General features: G+C 46.3%; 1 protein-coding gene across 1 annotated transcript; it reads left to right on the plus strand.

The window, feature by feature from the left end:
- Positions 1-20,928: 20,928 nt before the first annotated feature.
- Positions 20,929-23,172, plus strand: LOC140223656 (uncharacterized). The gene is made up of 2 exons (XM_072295719.1): positions 20,929-22,923; positions 22,997-23,172. The coding sequence occupies exons 1-2, from the start codon at positions 21,020-21,022 to the stop codon at positions 23,019-23,021; spliced, it is 1,929 nt and encodes a 642-aa protein (XP_072151820.1). The 5' UTR covers positions 20,929-21,019; the 3' UTR covers positions 23,022-23,172.

Below are 23,172 nucleotides of genomic sequence, written 5' to 3' on the forward strand. Positions count from 1 at the left end.
GGTTGTTGGACGTGCGTGCGTCTTAGGTGGTCATTACTATAGTCATTACGATTGCTAGTATTATGTTGCAAAAATATAGGGAAAGAATTACTATAGTCATTACAACCGAAACTAAAGCCCCCTCTTTAGTCCCGGTTATCATCAATACCAACCAGGACTAAAGCTCCACCCCATTTTAGCCTAATGTGGCGCCTCCCCCTTAGTCACGAGCAAACTTTAAACCGGGATAAAAGGGGGCGCATGGAAGGTGAGTCCTTTACTAGTGGACGCCAATTGCCACCTTTTTTCATAGTGAAAAACTTGCTGTCTCGGGCAGCTATCTACTAGTGCACACCCGTGATATGAGGTGGAAACACAAAGAACAACACACAATTGTCCCCCGATGCAGCTTTCTTCCCCAAATGGACTGGAAAAGGTCACAATAGCTATGCAACACTAGTAAGGTCAGCAAAGCATCTGAGTGCTCGTGTGTTATAATTCCATCTAGAACTTGTTTATGATTCCATGTCTGAAGGGAATTTTAGCATGTTCCTTTCGTACCCACTTGCAACTTTAGCACAACTTGCAAGACCTTGAGCCTATGCATCATGTGATAGAATGATCACTTTATAACCAAACTGAAATTTGATACATTGACCTCACAGAAGTCTACACCTAATCCTGAGACTGAATGGACTTAATCTTTAATTAACTACCTCTTTACACCTTTGTTCACTGTGCCATGGGCCAGTACTTCACTACTACAAAACTAAACATCAGAAACAATTAACTCATCACCCACAATTAATGTTGCCAGGTCAAGCACCAGGTCGTGCATAGTGTACGCCATATGATCTCCCGAAGTCTGAAAATCACGAGATTTGTCAAGATCTCATGATATCATATGTGGAGGCTGCGTAAAAAATTGAGAAGGTTTCACACAACTTGTTACGTATGATGCTGTTGGCGCTAGAAATCGGTCAACCGAATCCTCAGCATCTGACACACGACCCGGGAGAATCTGCTTAACTCCTGTTCGGGTGATTGCCCTGGTGCGGTTCGCGCGGCGTGCCAGCCAATCTGACCTGTTGATTGGCAAGGAAGAATACGTGTCAGGTCCAGAAATCGCGATCGGCTAAGTTTCCGATCTCGAGAAAGCTTATCAGCGAATCGGCCGATTTTGCCGTAATAAACAAATCGGCTATAGGGCAGCCGATCACTGTAGCCTTGTAGAAAGAAAACTGCTGGAGTAATCGGCACAATGCTAGGGTAACGACACTAGGAATAGATCTAATCGGCAATATATAAAATAGCAGAACGTAAGGAAAGCCGAGACTACGATTCCTAGCTGGATAACTGGTGATAAGACTAGAAAGACAGGTAAAACCTATAATTCTAATAAATATCAATAACTAGTGAATAAATCTAAACGAAACAACAGCGATGCGCCCGAAGTTAAAGCTTAGGATTTACTCGATAAGCGGAACTTACAAGATCGGCCGGAGATCAAGTTGATGCAGCCCTGCCAACCCGTACGAACTCGTGAAAAGAGAAAGTATTTGGCGAAGTCGCCTGCTTGAAAGTAAGTGCGAGGAAAAAGTAGTTGGTTGTATTGATTTGTTGATGATTACAGATTTACAAAGGTAGCTATTTATAGCCCCGTACAGATGACTTCTTAACCGACTAGAATTCTATCCCTAATTCAAACAGAAAACGAATATTTACAAACACGATTTGTGCTAGGTTGGTTACTCTATGCTTCATGGGCTGATCTCCCCCTTATCCTTTTATTCCTTTCCAAGCCCATACAGGCCCAATTAAGCCAAGCTCCTAATCGGCCGAATCCTTATCGGCAGAAGGCAACCGATTGGGACCCCAGCCCGTTCGAATCCGAAGCGAGACAGAAGTCACCGGCCGATCTCGCACTGTACCACCATTCGACCGATTCCCAACTGTGCTTCTCCGATTCCCTCTCTTCTTGGCGCCGATTTTACTAGTGACGAAATCTGGCGTCAACACATGCCCCCCAGCTTCGGAGTAAAACATAGTTTTTCACTTCGAAATTCTTTATAACCTCCCCTCCGAAACAGCCGCAATGAAAATATCCTTCCGTTTCGCGGTCTTCCAGCTGATGATTACAACCTTTTTGAAACGGGCGCCCACGACAACCACTACTCCCGAAAAGCTCGAAACGCCGGCGCGGTAAAAATTCCATTTTTACCCTCCTTCAGGCATCCTTTAAATAGCGCTTCACCCCGCACTTCATCTTCAAGCTCACGTCTCTCTTTCCCAGCGCGCGCGCCCTCTTCTTTCTTCAGCATCTTTCCCTCGCCGCCGAAGCCTTCTAGCCCCATCCTCCTGTTACTTTTCCCTTCTCCTCCAATGGCGGCTCCTTCCGGCAACTCTCCAGCGCAGAAGAAGGAGCTTCATCGGAGATCCCAATGGCGATCCCTATCACGGCCTCATCGTCTGTATCTGCACCGGCGACCACGCCGACCACACAGAACTTCATCCCAGAGGTTAATACCGAATCCTTCTTCTATCGGCAATGTATTTACTTTAGATCTGTTTCTTACTTTTTTTACACCCCCCTTTCCTTTTTTAGGCAGTTAGGCATCGCATTACCATCCATCTTACGGGAAATCCCAGCCTTATTTGTCTCAGACCTATGGGGAACCCAGATCCAATAGAGCTTATCAATTTGGAAACCCACAGGATACCCTTCAAACTGTCCGACATGGACTTAGATCAATGGTTGGGTACTTTTAGGTCCTGGCCGAATGAAACCCCAGGTTGGAGGGAGTGGTACCAACGGGTAGCCGCGTCGAAGAGCATCTCATGGGAAGAGCTCAAAATCGGCCAGTGCATTAACCTGTCCTTGTCCCAGATGGAGAAAAATGAGCCGTTGGTAATAGCGGCTTCTTATTTTTGGTCTGATGCACTTAATGCCTTCTTATTTGGGCACGGACCTATGACCCCAACACTGGCCGATGTGGTCCTGTTGACCGGCCTTGACATTTCTTCCCCGGACACACCTTTCCACCTTTTAGCCGCAACGTCACATCGGCTGGACACAAGGGGAATCGGCGGGTGGAAGGGATTCATCAGAAGCAATAAAAGAACCGGATCTGTTGAGAATAGGGAACATACGGCCTTCTTGATGATGTGGTTAGAAAAACATTTCTTTTGTGGAAGAGCCGCCGGCCCGTCAACCAATACCCAGGCTTTAGCTGAGGCACTGTCCAGGGGAAACCATGTCCCTCTTGGGAAACATTTGCTAGGAGCGGCGTACCACATGCTCCATCAAATCGGCATCAGACTATCCAAGGGAGAGCCAATCAGAAATCCAGGCGGACCCTGGTGGTTCATCAACTTATGGCTGAACCTTTACATGAGCGAGATCACTCAGCAGAGGGTGGACCGTATGATGTTCCCCAACATCGAATCGGCAGAAGACCCTACCGAACGTCGCCGATGCATGTCCTTTGGTGAAGCGACATCAACTTTCCCAGGTTGCACGTATTCTGCTACAAAGGTAGCCGAGTACTTTCGATGCTTCTATAACGGCTTTAATGAAGATGCAACCATTTGGTTCCCCTATCAGCGGGATGACCCGGTCTTTGAACTCCCAACCTGCTTTGACTCGACCACTGGCTGATTTGATGAAGAGCTCTATGATGAGTTAATCAAGCTAGGAATCTTGCCAGCCAACTTCTTCTCGGGGAAGGATGCCCCTACGTATGAGTTCTACAACCCTTCCGTTGCAGCACGTCAGTTCGGCATGGGTCAGCTGCCGATTCAAGTGTATTTTGCTGGCCGAATCAAGTATAGAGATGAGCTCACATCTGGTCTGGATTACAGTCGGTTACGAGACCGGATTCCGGCCTCCAGTACCATTGACCCGAACAACTGGCTAGTAGCTCCCTTTGCTGTCCAGTCGTTCAAACTCTGGTGGGCCGATTGGAAGCAATTTCTCTTCTGCAATTCGGCATCGGCATACTGCAACCTCCTGGATCCAACCAACATCGACCCGAACGCCGAGGTATTTTCCTTGGCCGATTTTTACTCCTCTTAACGTGATTGAATACTAATGGTTCTACTTATTTTTTTTCAGGCCGAGAATCGCACGCCCCCAACACACAGCCGGAGTGGTCGGATAATAGGGCATCATCATCCATACACCACTTATCCTCTCATCGGCTATGATGCTCCGTCCGTAGACGTGATTGCCGGCCGATCGAAACAAGTCTAGAAGAGGATCACCAAGAAGACCAGTCGCCGAGTCCAAGCTCGTATAGAATCGGCGGATCCTCCTGTGCTCGTATTGGCAGAGACTCCGGCCGCACCACCCTCTCAGGTCATCCAAGATGCCGATACCCAAGCCGTCGCACAAGCTGGGGCAGCCGCCGCATCATTGTTGTTAGAGGCCATTCAGGTAAACCCAAGCTTCATTCCTCCCGATTGTTGTTCTGATATTAACCCCCCTTATCTTAGACTGTACAGAGTATTCCCATGGACACTCAACAATCGGCAGCAGCCCAGTCGGCCATTGACGCGCCCCCGCTTCCGTCCGTTGAGGTATAGCACTATTTCGCCGATTTTCCCTGATATTTGCATAATATACTTATTCAATTCTCTGACACAGGTCATCGGCACACCAAGTGCTCCTCAACCACCGGTCTTTTCTCAGGGAGCTAGTCCAAGCAACGCACCGATCGTTGTGGAATCTTCCTCTTCTGACGAACCCATGGCGCAAGCCCCTGAGCAAGGTGTGACGGCTTCCCAAATGCAACATGAAGAAATTCTTTTCAAAGCGGTAAGTTACATTCCGGCTTTGCTCAGCCGATTTGCTCTTACTCCCAGCCGATTCATTTTTCCTTTTTATTATCTTCAGGAACAAGACACCCCCGACAACAGTCTCTTCTCTTTTGCGGTTGCCCTCTCCGACGATGAAGAAGTCGCTTCCCGCCAAGTCGCCTTGAGCTCCATTCCTGACGACGTCCGAGCCAAACTTGCTAGTATCCGATCCCTCCTTCAAGGGGACATCGGCCGATTAGTCGAAGATGCTTCACCGATTCGGCAGCTCTTCGGCGACGTCAGCGGGCGAGTACCAGAAGAGGCAGAGGAAGCCTTGGCGCCGGCGGTATTCATTGAGTCTATGAGGATCCCGGTCTTCAGAGCCCTTCGTCACATGGCCGATCGCGCCAAGCTGGCAAAGACTCGTGAAGAGGAGAATGCGTTCAAGCGTCAAGCTCAAGAGGCGCACCGGCGTATCCATTTTCTGGAGGACTCCCGCCCGGGGATCATCGGTGAGATAGACCGCCTCAAACGTCGAAGGGTGGAGCTCGCCAAGGAGATGGAGCAAGTGACCAAGGCAATCAGTGCCGAAGAGAAAAAGCTCCAAGAACTCCCTTCTGTCATTGCCGATTTGACACGGGAGAGGCAGCGCTTTGCCCACGAGGCCCTAAAACTCCACCGTAGTGCATCGAAAGTCCCCGGATCGGCGGATGAAGACCAACGGGTCCTTGACTCTGCCGATCAGATCCGGCGTCGGGCAATCACGGCTATCGATACCCTTCTGGGTAATCTATAAAACATTGACTATTTTGTACGAACATTTACTATCTGCTTTGACCGTCCTTCGCGACGCCCTTCCTATTTATTGCCTTTCTTATTTCCGATGGGACGTATCCTTACCAAATTTCTACGCCTCTTTTTCTTATAAGCACCGGCCTAGGCACTTCCTTCTAATATTTGAAACAGTCTTCGAGGATAGTTGGCCAGTAATACCCATTATTCCTGATCATCCACTTCATCTTGTGGGCCGATTGGTGTGCTCCACATACCCCTTCATGGATTTCTCCCATTAGAGTCTTGGCCTCCTCTGTCCCAAGGCATTTAAGTAGAACACCGTCAATCGTTCGGTAGAACAGATCGTCTTCGAGCAGCACGTATTTAGTAGCATGAAAATGTACTCGTCGTTCCACCTTTTTAGACGGATCCTTCAGGTAGTCGGCAATTTCTTTTCGCCAGTCATCGGCCGCGAGTTCTAGAGCCATAGCGCCTAGAATTGGCCGATATCCAGATGCGTGCTGGGCGAGTTTGTTGGCACCCTCATTGTGGTCGCTTGGGATGTGCTCGATTACTGCCGATCTGAATTCTTTTAAGAGCTGTAAACAATCTTCGTAATAAATTCTTAATACATCGTCTTTGCATTCAGACCTTCCGGTCAGTTGATCCACAATAAGCATGGAATCTCCGAAGATTTCAACAGAATCGGCCTTGACTTCCCTTAAAAGTTGTAGGCCCTTCAACACAGCTCGGTACTCCGCTTGATTGTTAGTAGCGGCGGCTTCTATCGGCAGAGAAAAATCATAGCTTGCCCCCCGAGGCGATATGAGCACGATGCCGATTCCTGATCCGACCCCACATGATGACCCATCAAAATATAATGTCCAAGGTGCCGGCTCTACGAGGGCAATTTCCGGTCCGCAGTGGTGAGCGACGAAATCGGCCATGACCTGACCCTTGACGGCTTTTGCCGATTCATACCACAGGTCGAACTCTGACAGCGCTAAGATCCATTTGCCGATTCGTCCCTTCAAGATCGGCAGCGATAGCATGTATTTTACTACGTCGTCTTTGCATACGACCACGCATTCTGCCGACAGTAGATAGTGCCTGAGTTTGGTGCATGAGAAGTAAAGACATAGGCACAAACGCTCCACCGGAGGGTATCTTGTTTCAGTGTCCAGAAGTCTTCTACTGACATAATGAATTACTCGTTCCTTGCCTTCGAACTCCTGGACTAGAGCCGACCCAATAGCTTTTTCATCGGCTGATAAGTATAGCTTAAACGGCTTACCAGTTTGAGGAGGAACCAATACTGGTGGCGAGACCAAGTATTGTTTGATATCTTCCAGTGCTTTGCGCTGCTCCTCCCCCCATATAAATTCCTGGTCAGGCTTTAACTTCAACAGTGGTGTGAACGCCTGAATCCGCCCAGATAGATTAGATATGAATCTTCTGATGAAATTCACCTTGCCGATTAAAGACTGCAGTTCGGTTTTGTTTTGCGGGGCCACAACTTTGTTGATGGCCGCTATGGTCTTCCGATTGATCTCTATCCCTCGTTCGTGCACCATGAACCCTAAGAACTGTCCGGCGGATACGCCGAAAGCACACTTATTGGGATTCATCTTAAGACCGTGTTTCTTGGTGCACTCTAGCACTCTTCGTAAATCGGCCAGATGCTCTTCGTGACCTTTGGACTTGACTACGACATCATCGATGTAGATCTCTACCAGAATGCCAATGAGTTTGTGAAATATGTAATTCATGGCTCTCTGATATGTAGCGCCAGCATTCTTCAAGCCAAAAGTCATCACCACCCACTCGAACAAGCCAAGGTGACTTGGGCATCTGAAGGCCGTTTTGGGTATGTCCTCTTTGGCCATAAGTATTTGATTGTACCCAGCGTTGCCGTCCATGAAGCTAATAATCTTGTGCCCCGCGGCAGCGTCGATCAGCACATCGGCCGTTGGCATGGGGTACCCATCCATCGGTGTGGCCTGATTAAGATTCCTGAAATCGACGCAAACGCGTAGCTTGCCGTTCTTCTTGTACACTGGTACAATGTTGGAGATCCACTCGGCATAACGGCACTGCCGAATAAATTTTGCTTCGATTAGCCGAGTTATTTCGGCTTTTATATCTGGTAGAATCTTAGGATTGCAGCGTCGTGCAGGTTGTTGGTACGACCGATACCCTGGTTTTATGGGTAGCCGATGTTCAACAATAGATCGATCTAAACCGGGCATCTCATGATACTCCCAAGCAAAACAATCCTTAAATTCTCTTAACAAATTTGTCAATTTACACTTGTATTCTGGGTCTAAATTTGCACTAATATAAGTCGGTCTTGGTTTGGTACCATCGCCTAAGTCTATCATCTCTAATGAATCGGCCGACGTGAACCCGTGCCCTAGCTTCCCATCTTCTTGGGCAAACTGATCCATCTATTCTGAGTCTTCGGAGCCGACTGCTCGGATCGGCTGTAGGCCAAAATCGGTGACCTTCAGGAAATCGGTCTCCCATACTCTGCCGGATATGCACCTGACTGTTTTGCAGCTCCACTGCTGCGTGTCGGCTGCCGCGATGCTGTATGCGGAATCGGCGTTGACCACCTCGATGTTATCGCCGACCCATTGTATGAGACATTGATGCATTGTTGACGGGATGCAGCAATTTGCGTGTATCCAGTCCCGGCCGAGCAGCATATTGTAGGATCCCTTGCCATTAATAATAAAGAAGGTGGTAGGGAGGGTCTTACTGCCGATGGTGAGGTTGACACAGAGAGCGCCGCGAGCGTTTGACACGTTGCCCTCGAAGTCCTTGAGCATCATGTCCGTCTTGGTCAAGTCGTCGTCGCTTTTTCCAAGCTTCCGGAGCACGGCGTATGGCATGATGTTGACTGCAGCTCCTCCGTCTACCATCAGTCTAGTGAGGGGGCGGCCGTCAACATGCCCTTTAAGGAACAACGCCTTCATGTGTTGTCGTTCGCTATCTTCGGGCTTCTCGAATGTGGCCATCATTGGCTCCAAAGCCAACTGTGCCGTCTGTTCTTCTAGCGCCGATATATCCTGTTGGTCGGCGGGAGTCATGAATTCCATCGGCAATATGAAAACCATGCCGATCTCGGCTGCCGATTCGTCACCCGCCGATTCGTCGTCTCCTTTATCGTTTCTTTTGGGGCGCCACACCCGAGGCCTTCCTTCCTTCTTGTCCGTCATGCTTTGTTGTTCCTCTTCTTGCTGTTCCCATTGGCGGAGGCGTTGGATTCTTTGTTTTTGAGACTTGGTCAATCCATCGGGACACCACCTGGGGTTTATTGGTCTGCCCCCTGACTTGGCGCGTTCCCACTCCGGTTCACGTCCTAACGGGTTTTCATCTATCACCCGAGCATCGGCCATCTCTTCGAGCCGGCTGTGAACGTTGGCCTTGTTTTCTGACCGGTCATGCCGATCAGTCCTGCCCCCCTGCCTGTCATGGCGTCTATCTTCCGACCGATCATATCGGTCACTTCTGCCCCCCAGCCGATCACGCACGGGAGGGCGCTGGTCATCTTGGCTGCGCCAATTCCTGCTGATCGGTTCTGGCCTTCCGTCTCTGGAGCGAGACCTGTTGAACGGCCGATTGCCACGATATGGACCGTTGCATTCTGGGCAATTATCGGCCGAAGGTAGCCTGAGGTTGTTTTCCCAACAGTGAATGAAGAACGGGCACCTCCAATGTTCTTCGTGCCGTCGCATCGCTTCTTCCCGGGATCTTGAGCGTTCATGCTGACGTTGGTACTTCTGGAGCAGGAACTGGGAAGTAATGCGTGGCTCTTCTGATTCGCCATCGTCATCTTTCATCCGCCGCTTCCCCTTGACATCTTCAGGCGTAACTTGATTTCTGGGGTCGACGGCGCCACTCTTTTTAGCCGATTCGGACGTCAGCACTTTTGTTTGGAGTGAATTCTTTCCCGTATCAACCATGTTGGTGGGGAAGGGGTGCTGGTCGATCTTCATTGGCTTGGCCGATTTTGTCGGCACTTCAAATTTAAGTCTGCCCTGCTCAATGGCTGACTGTATCTGCTGCCTGAAGATTTTGCACTCATTAGTATCATGGGATGTGGCATTGTGCCACTTGCAGTATTTCATCTTTTTTAGTTGTTCGGCAGAAGGTATTGTATGGTACGGCGAGAGTTTAATCTGTCCTTCCTGGAGGAGAAGGTCGAATATTTTATCGGCCTTTGTCGTGTCAAAACCGAATACCTCCGGCTCCTTTTTGCCGAATGGGCATGATATCGGCTTCTTTCCCTTGATCCACTCCGCGAGTCCGACTTCAACGTCTTCCTCATCCTCTAACTCTTCCAGGAACGCCACTTTCTTCTGGAAATTCCTCCGTGGATCGAAGGAACGTACCTCCTGTCCAGACAATCGGTGGACAATCTGGCTCAAACTCTCAAACTCCTGTGAGGCGTATTTTTCTTTGATGTGGGGCAGAAGGCCTTGAAAAGCTATATCGGCCAACTGCGCGTCGTTTAGAGCCAGGGAATAGCACTTGTTTCTGATTTCCCGAAACCTCTGTACATACGAGGATATCGGCTCGTCACTTCTTTGCCTGAGGCTGGTCAAATCGGACAGTTTCATCTCATGCACCCCGGCGTAGAAGTATTTGTGGAACTGTCTTTCCAAATCGGCCCATGTGATAATCGAGTTTGGCGGCAATGTCGTGAACCATTGAAAGGCCGAACCAGACAAAGATGATGAGAACAACCGTACCCGTAGGGCATCTTGCGTAGCTGCCTCTCCGCATTGGATGATGAATCTGTTCACGTGCTTTACGATCGAAGTGTCATCCATCCCCGAAAACTTAGTGAAGTTAGGAACTTTATACCGATGGGGGAACAACAAAAGGTCATATGTAGATGGGTATGATGTTCTGTAGGTATAAGTTTGTACTTTCGGCTTTAAGCCGAATTGTTCTTGCATCACCTCCGCAATACGTGCAGACCAATCTGGCTGTTGCTGGTGAACCGTTGGCTGAGGTATTGGCACATGCTGGTAAACCGGAGGTGGAATGAACGGAGGTTGAGTGAAAGCAGGTGGTATCTGAGTGAAAGCCGGCTGCGTAGTAAAGGTCGGCTGTTTGAATGAGCCACTTGTTTCATCATATAGCATGAGCTCTGCTGTCTTGTTGACCTCCGGAGCGACAGGCTGGTATGGCGGTATGGTCGGCCGATTGGCCGCCTGGAAAGATGCCTGGAATGGAGGGCTTGCTTGACTGGCCGATTGATTCTGACCGGCCGTGGCTGAAGGTGCCCCCCAGGGTGATGGGCTAACTGGAGGGAATTGTGCAGAAGACAGTTGGATGGAGTGATACCCCATAGGAGCTGATGATGAGGAAGCACCTGAACCCCCGACAGAAAATTGGATCGGCTGTGAAACCGAATTCGAATAATTCTGGTTTGGTGGAATCGGCTGAAAATACGCCGGTCCCCTGTATCCTTGAGGTATCCCACCAGCGAAGGAGTTGACAACGGCGTTGTGCACCATATTTGAAAGTACTGGGGACTGATCAACGAAGGCGTGTTAAATGGATTGTTGAATCATATCGGCCATTTTGTCCGAGTCCTCAGAAATCGTGATCTGGCGGGGAGCAGGGAACGGAGTCTTCTTGATAGTCTCCCCGCTTCTGGAGCGACTGAAAGATTGTAGGCAAGCTTTCCGGAACTGTGCCGTATACTTGTCCAGTTCTTCCTTCTGGTCGTCCTTCAGATCTGCTTCTGTCACCTCGATTACGTTTTCTTCGGAGACTTCAGCAGCTTTCGACATGATGGCGGTTGTATTGGTCCCACCGGGCGTGCCAAAAGTGTGTTGGCGCTAGAAATCGGTCAACCGAATCCCCAGCGTCTGACACACGACCCGGGAGAATTTGCTTAACTCCTGTTCGGGTGATTGCCCTGGTGCGGTTCGCGCGGCGTGCCAGCCAATCTGACCTGTTGATTGGCAAGGAAGAATACATGTCAGGTCCAGAAATCGCGATCGGCTAAGTTTCCGATCTCGAGAAAGCTTATCAGCGAATCGGCCGATTTTGCCGTAATAAACAAATCGGCTATAGGGCAGCCGATCACTGTAGCCTTGTAGAAAGAAAACTGCTAGAGTAATCGGCACAATGCTAGGGTAACGACACTAGGAATAGATCTAATCGGCAATATATAAAATAGCAGAACGTAAGGAAAGCCGAGACTACCGATTCCTAGCTGGATAACTGGTGATAAGACTAGAAAGACAGGTAAAACCTATAATTCTAATAAATATCGATAACTAGTGAATAAATCTAAACGAAACAATAGCGATGCGCCCGAAGTTAAAGCTTAGAATTTACTCGATAAGCGAAACTTACAAGATCGGCCGGAGATCAAGTTGATGCAGCCCTGCCAACCCGTACGAACTCGTGAAAAGAGAAAGTATTTGGCGAAGTCGCCTGCTTGAAAGTAAGTGCGAGGAAAAAGTAGTTGGTTGTATTGATTTGTTGATGATTACAGATTTACAAAGGTAGCTATTTATAGCCCCGTACAGATGACTTCTTAACCGACTAGAATTCTATCCCTAATTCAAACAGAAAACGAATATTTACAAACACGATTCGTGCTAGGTTGGTTACTCTATGCTTCATGGGCTGATCTCCCCCTTATCCTTTTATTCCTTTCCAAGCCCATACAGGCCCAATTAAGCCAACCTCCTAATCGGCCGAATCCTTATCGGCAGAAGGCAACCGATTGGGACCCCAGCCCGTTCGAATCCGAAGCGAGACAGAAGTCACCGGCCGATCTCGCACTGTACCACCATTCGACCGATTCCCAACTGTGCTTCTCCGATTCCCTCTCTTCTTGGCACCGATTTTACTAGTGATGAAATCTGGCGTCAACAGATGCTTACAAACCAGAGCATCTCCGAAGAAGAATCGTAGCGTGGAAAAGGATCCGGTAAGATTTCGATTCAAAGTGACGGTCAAATTGGGATTTGACTTCAAAACTTTTTTTTATAGTGAATAGACAACCTAGATTGGTTCATGTCAAATTTTGGTAATTTTTTGAATCTGTTTGATAATTTTAATTTATTAACTGCAATTATAGAATTTTAATTGATATCAATTGAATTTGAGCTATAACCATATGAAATAATGGAATAATGATATGCTAGCTCAAAATAGTTTCTAGACACATTACTTCCGTTTTAGAAACCTTAGATATTACGTGCATGACATATAAATATCAATCTTGTCTCACACATGCAATATCTTCTCCTTTGTGCAGAATAAATCGTTGGCATCGAATACTCAACCTCAAGACCCGGATTTGTCGTAGTGGTTCCCAGGGCCTCCGCAGTGATTACTTGTGACTTAGTTATGACTTACATTTGTATTTGTGTCTTGTTTGATGCTTACTATGAATTATACCCATGATGTTGAATTATGCCTGTGATGCTTACTATGAATTATGCCTGTGATGATTATTGTGAATTATGTCTGTGATGGTTTATTGTGAATTATGCATGTGATGGTTATTGAGTGGGGGTCCGTTATACGTGACCGAACCCTAAAAAAGGGATGTATTGGTCGCTTTGCCAAGTGTAACACTCAGCAAAGAGAGGCTTTGCCCAGTGTTAAGGCAAAGCACTCGTTAAAAAGGCCAATTTCTGTTACTCTCGAAACCTTTTTTGAGAGTGTTTTAGTTTGCCGAGTGTATTGTCCTTGACACTCGGCAAAGTAACCATAAAAATCTGGTCGTTGCGCACTTTTTTGTCGAATGTTTTGGGCTTGATACTCGGCAAAGTTTCTGAACTTTACCGAGTGTTTTTCCGTCGTGCACTCGATAAAATCACCGTCACTGTACCATCCCGTTAACTTTTTTTTGCCGAGAGTTTATTTTTGCCGAGTGCCCGATAAGTAACACTCGGCAAACAAAATTAACGCCGTGTGCTGTTTGCCAACTGCTACACTCGGCAAAGCTTTTGCCGAGTGTTTTTGTGGCTTTGCCGAGTGCCTCTAATACTTGGCAAAGCTACTATATCCGGTAGTGTATATTTATTACGGATGTCAACTAATTTCTACATATTATAATAAAATTAAGTCCTATATTTACAAGTGTATAAACTGTGAGGATACCCGGTTTACTTATTAGCAAATATCTATATATAGTATATCATATCATCATCATAGAAAGATTACGTACGGAAAATAATTAGAACACAGACAACACGAACTTAGAAATAGTCTGTTAAAAGAATCTGCGAAAGCCACCCAATGCAATGACCATTTTCCAATAACTAGTTATTGGGATGTCCCAATATCATTTTAAGATTAATGGGAGTTTGCTTTTATTGTCCACCACCAATAAACATCAATCAATAAGTAGTTAATGGGCCTAGTTAGTTTGGGCTTCTGTGAGAAGGGTACTTTGGGTTGTAGTCATTCGATTGTTGGACGTGAAAGAAACAACGAAGACGAAAGATGATGTCCATTCCTAGCTCTAGCTGCGCCGCCACATAAGGAAGGAGGACTTCGCTTGAGCTATTGTTTACTTTCAGTTTGGCAATATATTGGAACTTTGGGAAGGAAGATGTTATATCGACCCCTATTTCTAATAAACTTTGTGAAATTCTTGCAAACTTTTTCGATACATGTACATTTGGAATGTACACCATTGTGACATCATCATTGGTGAAGTATAACTTGGTATAGTGGTTTATATTCCAAACGTGTATACCAAACAGCATTGCAAATACTTTATGAATGTTACTAGAGATGGTGATAGACATGATATATCCCTCCAAAAAATTTTATTTCCGAACTCAACTTATAAAAAATATACATAAAGACAATTTTTTAGAAGTTTTATTATGCGGGTCACTGAAGGAACCTCATGTAAAAATACCATTCACACATACGATTCCTTATGTGAACCACTACTACAAAACTGAACTTCGATATTACCACATCACGATGTTAAGATCAATTAATACCGATTCAAACATCTCAAACTAGACAATGATTCGGCCCGACATATTAATCAATTCAACTACTCATGGCCGCTGAAGTGATGGAATTTTAAGTCGTCGTCATGCATGGTACAATAGTCGATGAGTATCAAACGCCACGAAGGGTCATCAGTCTTCGATATATACGACCTGATTACATCTTTGTAATATCATCAAAGCTAACTTAATTTGTTCTCATTCAAAACGGGTGAAGATTCCTATGTTATCACGCTAAATACCTCTTTCCCTTATTATTTGTGCTCAACTTGTGAACAGAGAATGCTGTAAAAAACAATTATCTTTTAAGTGAAATGGAGAATTTCTTTTTTAAAATGAATAATATAATTCTCTGTTTAACTTAAACAAAAAATTATTTTTTATTAAATGAATACAATTTGTTAAACAATAAAATGAATACAAAATGAAATCTAAGCAGCACTACTCCAATATTTTTTCCAAGTCACACTTGCTCTTGTTGGCCACCAGCCGCCTTGGTTGTTGGTCTGTCCCGGCGGCTACCTCCTCTGTGCACCCGTGATATTGAGATCGACGGAAGGATAAGGAACACACAGATGGGCTATCTGTCTTTATCAGAAAAAGAAAAGTGGACTGGAATGGAATATGGTAAGCAAAGCAACCATGTGCACACAGCTTCTTGTGACCACACAATATATTATCCATGCGTTGGGTGATGTAAGCATGAAATCCCATGATGACTTCACCCTAAACATAGTCCAAAATGCAGTCTTAGTCCGTCCACGATATATCTTCGCTCCGATCTATACCAAATCCAATCCTTTAATTTCTTTATATTGGCCTGCTAAATGAGTTTAATTTTTATTTCTGAGACTCCCATGTCCCATGGACTTCAGTAATTAACTACTTGTTAAAAGAGTACGTAATTAAGAGCATAGACATTTTCATGCCCACTTTTTGTAGTTTTTTTTTGAAAGACCCACTTTTGGTACTGCCTTGATGTCTAAAATGAGTTACATTTGGATCCGGGAAGTACTATGCGTACTGAAATGGTGTACCTTGCTGAATTCGATCGCAAGCACCATCCTGGAAGTATATATGCTAGAACTGTGGAAAGATGAGCGTGCAATCTACCTGCTAGGCCACGGCCATACCTCAGAAAATTTGTCGACGGATCAAAAATATTTTGAGATGAAGAAATCTGAGGATTCTTCGGAACCATGTTGCCAACCTAGCTTCCACTAACAGTCTGCCAAAAGTAGGCCATGCAAGAGACCAAAGGAGTCATATCCATGCCTTGTTTACTGTTGCCAGTTGCTTAAAATCACTGAAAGCACGTGGCTGCAGTTTGGAAGATATATAGTTGGGCCATATCGTATATCCATCATGCATTCATGGCGGCCACAACAGCGTCTAGCTTGTACACAAGTGGCAAATTGATCAATTTGCATGCCCATGATAGGTCGTCAACAGTCCACGGATGATTATTTTGGTATATGTGCTAATTATTCAGGACTCTTTAGTCCCGGTAAAATTTTCACGTGAAATATGCGCGTACGCGATGCATGGGATTCAAACCCGCAACCTCTTGCCTCATGTGTAGCTTCCTTACCATCTCACCTACACAACACATCTGACTAAGTAGGGGGTGCTATCCTTATGTATTCACCCGTGGGGGACCCTTTAATCCTAGAGGTGGCCCTTTAGTCCCGGTCAACTGGGACCAAAGGGGTCTCCATTACCACGAAGGTGTCTCTACCGACCACGAAATTAAGATTAGGGATTAAAGCCTCTTTAGTACGGGGTCCAAAACTGACCGAGATCTTTGTTGAGGGTGGAAGGTCATTTCTCTAACAGTAGCCACTTTCCAAAGAATTGATTAGCAAGCTAGGTAGTAAGGCATGTATATATGTTTTCTCTTTTATTTTTGCTTGCTAGCGTACTTGCAACTTTTTACTCCCTGTTCAATTTGATATTAAGTGCCAAAGTAAATAGACATCTACGCTGTAGAACTCTTTTTTTAGATAATGCCTGAAAGCTCCGCCTCTCACAAGTGAGAAGGAGCAAATCCACAATTATTATACGTAGTGTTTAAACACTAGATATGACCACTGGCAAATATCATGACAAAAAAGACATTAGTTGCCCACACCACCAAATAATAACAAATCTTGAAACTAAAAAGCTATAATAACAAATCTTGAAATTAACTAAAAGGTCTATAAATACATCGGAGCCAAAGAACTTCATTACCGACACCACCAATCAGCAACTCTTTCCGGTGGTCACTGCGGTGCAACTGAGCCCAAAATTTGCGTCAGCCGAGAAAAAAGTTTTTTATTGCCATTTTTCAAATACAACATCGTTTCTTGTTAGCCATTTTGATACATACTCTCTCCATAAGCTACCTCGTAATAATCACTATGCCAGAATCGATTTGTAGTGGCACCAGCAAATTATTGTGCTGGCAGGCGTGATTGTCACCCGCCAGCACAGTAGTTTCCTGTGCTAACGGAGAGCACCTGCCCGCACAATAACCACTGTGGGTTATTGTGCTGGCGGGCAATAATGTCACCCGCCAGTAATAATATTTTTTCCACATCTCTCCTAAGGAATAATATCTCAAGCGTCCTTATCCCTTCCCCTCTCTCTCCCGTGGTGAGCTCACTGGAAGAAGACGGGGTCCATGTATCCCATCGTGGTTTGTGCGTCGGCCGATGGTCTCCTCCAGCGTTTTCACATGCACCTCTGAGCAGGCGCTGCACGGCTGCCCAGTACGGAGCTGACATGCGGCATCGATGATGGCTGCCTCGAGCGGACGTGCGGCGGCGTACGGGTGAGGGAGCGACGGGCGTCCAGATGCGGCAGCAACGATAGCCTGCGGCGGCGTACGGGCGACGGGCGTGGCAGCAACGACGACCAGCCTTTTTTATTATTCCAAAACTCGCTGTGCTGGCGGGCCACCTAACCACCGCTAGCATAGTAATCCACCCGCCAGCACAGAGTCCTATTTGTGTTGGCTCATGGTTGCTGGTGGGTCTACAGTGACGTTTTAACCGTCACTAAAAAATCATTTTTGGCGTAGTGAATATCAGTATGCACAATAAGGAAGTAAAAAAATTAGCACGAAAAAAACAAAAAGAACAAATAAAATTTTACATTCAATCTTGGATACAGTAATGCACATAATTAATCTTTTGGTTAGATACTTTCTGTACAAATGGAATAAATGTGGATTAGACGCCAATACCATTGGCCAAAAGAGCATGTCAAGAAGAGGTGATTTGAGGTCTCCTCGACACCAGAACTACAAAGGGCACAGCTATAATCATCAAGAATTCTCCATTTCCTGCAAAGGATATTCCTTGTGTCTAATCTATACTGGAGGCGGAACTACAAAGCGATGTTTTTTCCCTCTTAAGCTATATACATACGGCCTCAGGGCTCTGCAGGACTCCAAACTGTGTACTCTCTTCATTAGAGTGAGGTAGAGCATTAGTAGGGCTCACCCACTCTGATAAGATTGTGGAGGGAGGAAACCATGGCCGCTCCCAACATAGTTTTTCCACCAAGTCTCCCAACGAGTCTCCCACCAAGTCTCCCACCAAGGATAATACAACTGTTGTCACAGCTTTCCTGTTCCTGGCCATTGTGGCCATGTTCCTCTTGCATACACTGGTCCGTTACGCCGATAGTTCAGCTTTGTGTGACTATTTCCATTTGTAAGAATCGAAAGCTATAATTAGCCAACAGGTCAGTCAATAGAACAGACAATTAACTTTAAAGGAAGGGACTAGTATGTGCTACAGTGTAGCACTGTACAGCGTACAGTAGCTATAGCCCCACGCACCTTGCATAGAATCTTGCAAAGCCTGAAAGCCTGAAATTAAGGGAGACACTTTGACGAGTAGTGACTAGTGACCCGCATGCAACTGCAATAGAATGGCAACCAACTCCATCACGGGTTGTTCTCCTCGACCAAAAGCAACTAATCAAGGCAGGCCCTACGATCAAAGCTAGTCGGTCGTCTCGGTGGTACGCCTTCACTGTGACCCGATGATGCACACATTATGCATTTGGCTTCACTGAATTTAATTTCTTCCGCTGAGAAGAAAGCAAGTGTATCGGAATCTTCATCTCGCTACCTAGCACACGGATTCATAACAACTTTATGCTTGTGCAGTTGATTTCCAAATACAAAAAGAACAGATAAAGTTTTATATTCAATCTGGTCCGCAGTAATGCTCGTAATTAGTCTTTTGCTTAATGTTAAAACACGTCAAATTGGGATATGCTTGTGCAGTTGATTTCCAAATACAAAAAGAACAGATAAAGTTTTATATTCAATCTGGTCCGCAGTAATGCTCGTAATTAGTCTTTTGCTTAATGTTAAAACACGTCAAATTGGGATATTTGCGCAGGCCACCTTGCTGGTTTGCTTGAAATAAAAGTAGCAAACAATTTGACTGGTCTACCGTGATTTTACCATTGGCTAAAAGAGCATGTGAAGAAGAGGTGATTTGAGGTCTCCTCGATACCAGAACTACACAGGGCACAGCTATAATCATCAAGAATTCTCCATTTTCTGCGAAGGATATTCCTTGTGTTTAATCTGTCCTGTAGGCGGAACTTCAAAGCGATGGTTTTTCTCTTAAGCTATATCCATGCATACGGCCTCAGGGCTCTGCAGGGACTACTCCAAATTAACTGTGTGTACTCTCTTCATTAGAGTGAGGTAGAGAATTAGTAGGGCTCACCCACTCTGATAAGATTGTGGAGGGAGGAAACCATGGCCGCTCCCAGCATGGTTTTTCCTCCAAGTCTCCCACCGAGTCTCCTCCCACCAAGGATAATACAACTGTTGTGACAGCTTTCCTGTTCCCGGCCATGTTCCTCTTGCATACACGGGGTCCGTTACGCCGGCGGTGGAGCTTTATTTGTGTGATTATATATTTCCATTTGCAAGAATCGAAAGCTATAATTAGCCTCTAGGTCGGTCAACAGAACAGACAATTAACTTTAAAGGGAGGGACCAGCATGTGCTACAATGCAGCACTGTAGTACAGCGTACAGTAGCTAGAGCCCCACCAAGCATAGAACCTTGAAAGGCCTGAAATTAAGGGGCCGGCGCACTTGCCCCTTGTTTACTTCATCCCCAACTTCCAACTTTGACACTATGCAAAAAGAAGATTCCCCATCACATCAAACTTGCGGTACATGCATGGAGTAATAAATGTAGACGAAATTAAAAACTAATTGCACAGTTTTGTTGTACTTTGCGAGACGAATCTTTTGAGCCTAATTAGTCAATATTTGGATAATAATTCACAAATACAAACGAAACGCTACAGTGTGCTACAGTGCTATAACAGTAATTTGGCACCTCCCAATTTTACCAACTAAACAAGGTCTTGGACGCGTAGCGACCCGCAAGCAACTGCCATAGAATAATGGCGCAACATGCTGGTGGTTCTCCTCGACCAAAATTAAAGCAACGAATCAAGGCGGGCCCTTACGATCAAAGCTAGTCGATCGTCTCCGTGGTACGCCTTCATCGTGCCCCGATGATGCACACATTATGTATTATTTGTGTTCACTGAATTTAATTTCTTCCGCTGAGAAGAAAGCAAGTGTATCGGAATCTTCATCTCGCTACCTAGCATGCGGATCCTACCCTGGTGATGCTTGGCCATTTTGATACTACTGTGTTACTATAAGGTAGCTCGATCATAATATCCATGTCTTGTTTACTGTTGCCAGTTGCTTAAAATAACTGAAAGCACGTGGCTGCAGTTTGGAAGATATAGAGCTGGGGCCATATCCGTATATCCATCATGCATTCGTGCCCGCCACAACAGCGTCTAGCTAGATGGTAGGTCGTCAACAGCCCACGGATGATTATTTTGGTATATGTGGGCAAACCTTCAACAGTCCTACTAGTTTTGCTTTTCTGCCAGCATGAACGAACTGACGAAGGTTCCTGCAGAGGTTTCTACTCGAGGTATGATGAGTAATTTCATCACTTATGCTCCAATGTGGAGCTTAACTAGTACGGTCGACGTGTCGACATGATGCCCATAGCACTCGTCGGTGATATATGCATTTAAGCATTTGGAATTTCATTCTTCAGTTAAGGAAGAAACAAAAGTAGCAATCTCTTAGGCCCACTGGTGGAAGTGATCCTTAGTTCCGGTTGGAGAGACGCACAGGTCTTAAAATTTAATTGGGACTAATTATTTAAGACTAAAGGTCCTCTTAGTCTAGGTAAATTTTTCACGTAAAAATTTATACCGTGATTTTACCAGAAGGCTTTCATTCTATTGGATATGGTCTACAGACGCTATGTTTTTTTCTTAAGCTAGCTATATATATGCGGCCTCAGGGATCTCTGGACTCCAAACCATGTACTCTCTTAATTAGAGTGAGGTAGAGAACTGGGGCTAGTCCACTCTGATTAGATTGTGGGGGAGGAAACCATGGCTACTGCCGGTATGGTTTGGGCACCAAGTCCCTCACCAAGTTCCCCTCCCTCGAAAGGTTGCCGTAAGGATAATACAGCTGGTGTGGAAGCTTTGGTCTTCCTAGCTGTTGTGGCGATGTTCCTCTTGCATATACTGGGTCCATTACGCCGGCGGTTTAGCCACGGTCTCCTTCATCACATCGTGATTGGAGTCTACACGCTCTCCTATCCGCTGGTGGGCTACACCATTGGGCTGATGCAGTCTACCACTTGTTACTTCAACGACTTCACCGTGTGGGCTGTGTTCCTGCTTCTGCTCCTCAGCAGCACGGATAGCCTCACGGCTTGCCGCCTCAACGACATCGACAACTGGAAGAGCATCTGCATCAAACAACTCTTTAAGGGATTCTTGCTGGTGTCTATCATGCTAAGGTTTGGCCAGGACATGGAGAAGAAGGGGGATGCGAAATACCTGTGGCCCCCGCTGACAGCCATCCTGGTCGTTATCGTCATCAAGTCATATGTGATGATAGCTTCCATGAGGAAGGTGAGCAAGTCCTACCTCGGCAAGAACGTGAAGGTGGTCGCCGATTACATGCAGTATATAGCTCACAACAGCAAGCTGGGGCCCCTCGATCCTGTGACCATGGAAGGCTACCGGTACATGGTCGCCGGTGAGAAACAATGTTTCAACCGGCCTGGACAAATGCCATGGTATAAGGAGCCGAACGACTTGAAGGTTACCACCGTGGAACAGATCTGGCACTGCAAGGGGAATCTGCTCATTGGTGATCGGGGAAAGGTGCTCAAGGACTTGTGCCTCTCTATGGCACTCTCCAAGATGCTCAACCGAAGGTTTGCTGGCTTCAAGCTGTCTGAGGCAGAGCTTGAGAAAACCCATGACTTCGTCTTCAAAGGCCTTCTCGCCGGGGACAAGCCACATCTGCGGGCCTTCAGGGTTATTGAGGAGGAGCTTGTTTTTGTCCATGACATGTATTACACAAGGTACTCTTACCTTTACCAAAAGGGTAGATACCTGGCTCTCTGTCTGCCTGTCATCATGATTGCCCTATGCTCGTGGCTCACAGTGGCCTGCCTGCACGTCAAGTATCTCGACGACGACCGCTATATAAGTAATCGCAGTAATAATAGCATTCGCAGTCTGTTGCCTGAAACCATTGTCATAATGGTTGTCTTGGCAGTCCTGGAGGCATACCAGCTGTACCTGTACATAGCCTCAGGTTGGTTCAAGGTGGCGCTGATACGGAGCTACGTCAACGCTCCTTTTCTGCAAAGATGCTGTTGCTTTGAGATGATCATACGTCTTCTCTTGATATGGAAGGCGTTTCGCCCATGGAACGGCAGACTTGGCCAGTACTGTCTCCTCGAGAAACTTGGCCGCAAAAGCAGGGTTAAGAATTGTCTCCATCATACTACACTACGCCTGGTGGACAAGGCCAAGAAGGAAAGCAAGAAATCAGTCAAGCTGTCCGAAAAGGTGAAGAAAGCCGTTGTTGATTCCCTACTGCTAAGCAAGGGCTACCTGACGGGAGGGTTACAATCATTGGAAAACAATGGCGTCCATGGTCTTCTAGCATGGGCATGTGATGCTACTGCAACAGACGGAGCAGTGACTCGCACCATCCTGGTCTGGCACATTGCTACAACGGTGTGCGAGCACCAGCTGGATAAAAAAGCCAGAGAAGAAGATGCCGTCAAAACAGCCTCCACATTATCCAAGTACTGCATGCATCTCCTTGCTGTTGCACCTAACCTCTTGCCTGACCACAGCTCCATATCGGAATCCATACTTGATCAGTCAATCGACGAAGCAGGCAAGTTACTCAAAGAGGCCAAGGAAAAGAAGATCAAGGGAAAGAACAAGAAGATAAAGGGAAAGAACAAGAAGATCGAGGGCAGGTGTGACATACTAATGCAAATTAGCACTACTGATGTTGAATGTGTTGGTGATGAAACAAGGCTCGTTGCGCAGGGCGTTCACCTTGCAAGGCAACTGATTGATAACATACAAGACTCCACAAAACGGTGGAAGGTGCTATCTGATTTCTGGGCTGAGATGATGCTGTACGTCTCGCCATCCGACGATCCCCGGGAGCACCTGGAAGTTCTTGCAAGAGGAGGGGAGTTCATCACGCATCTTTGGGCACT

Source organism: Setaria viridis, chromosome 8, assembly GCF_005286985.2.
Source record: "Setaria viridis chromosome 8, Setaria_viridis_v4.0, whole genome shotgun sequence".
NCBI lineage: Eukaryota > Viridiplantae > Streptophyta > Magnoliopsida > Poales > Poaceae > Setaria > Setaria viridis.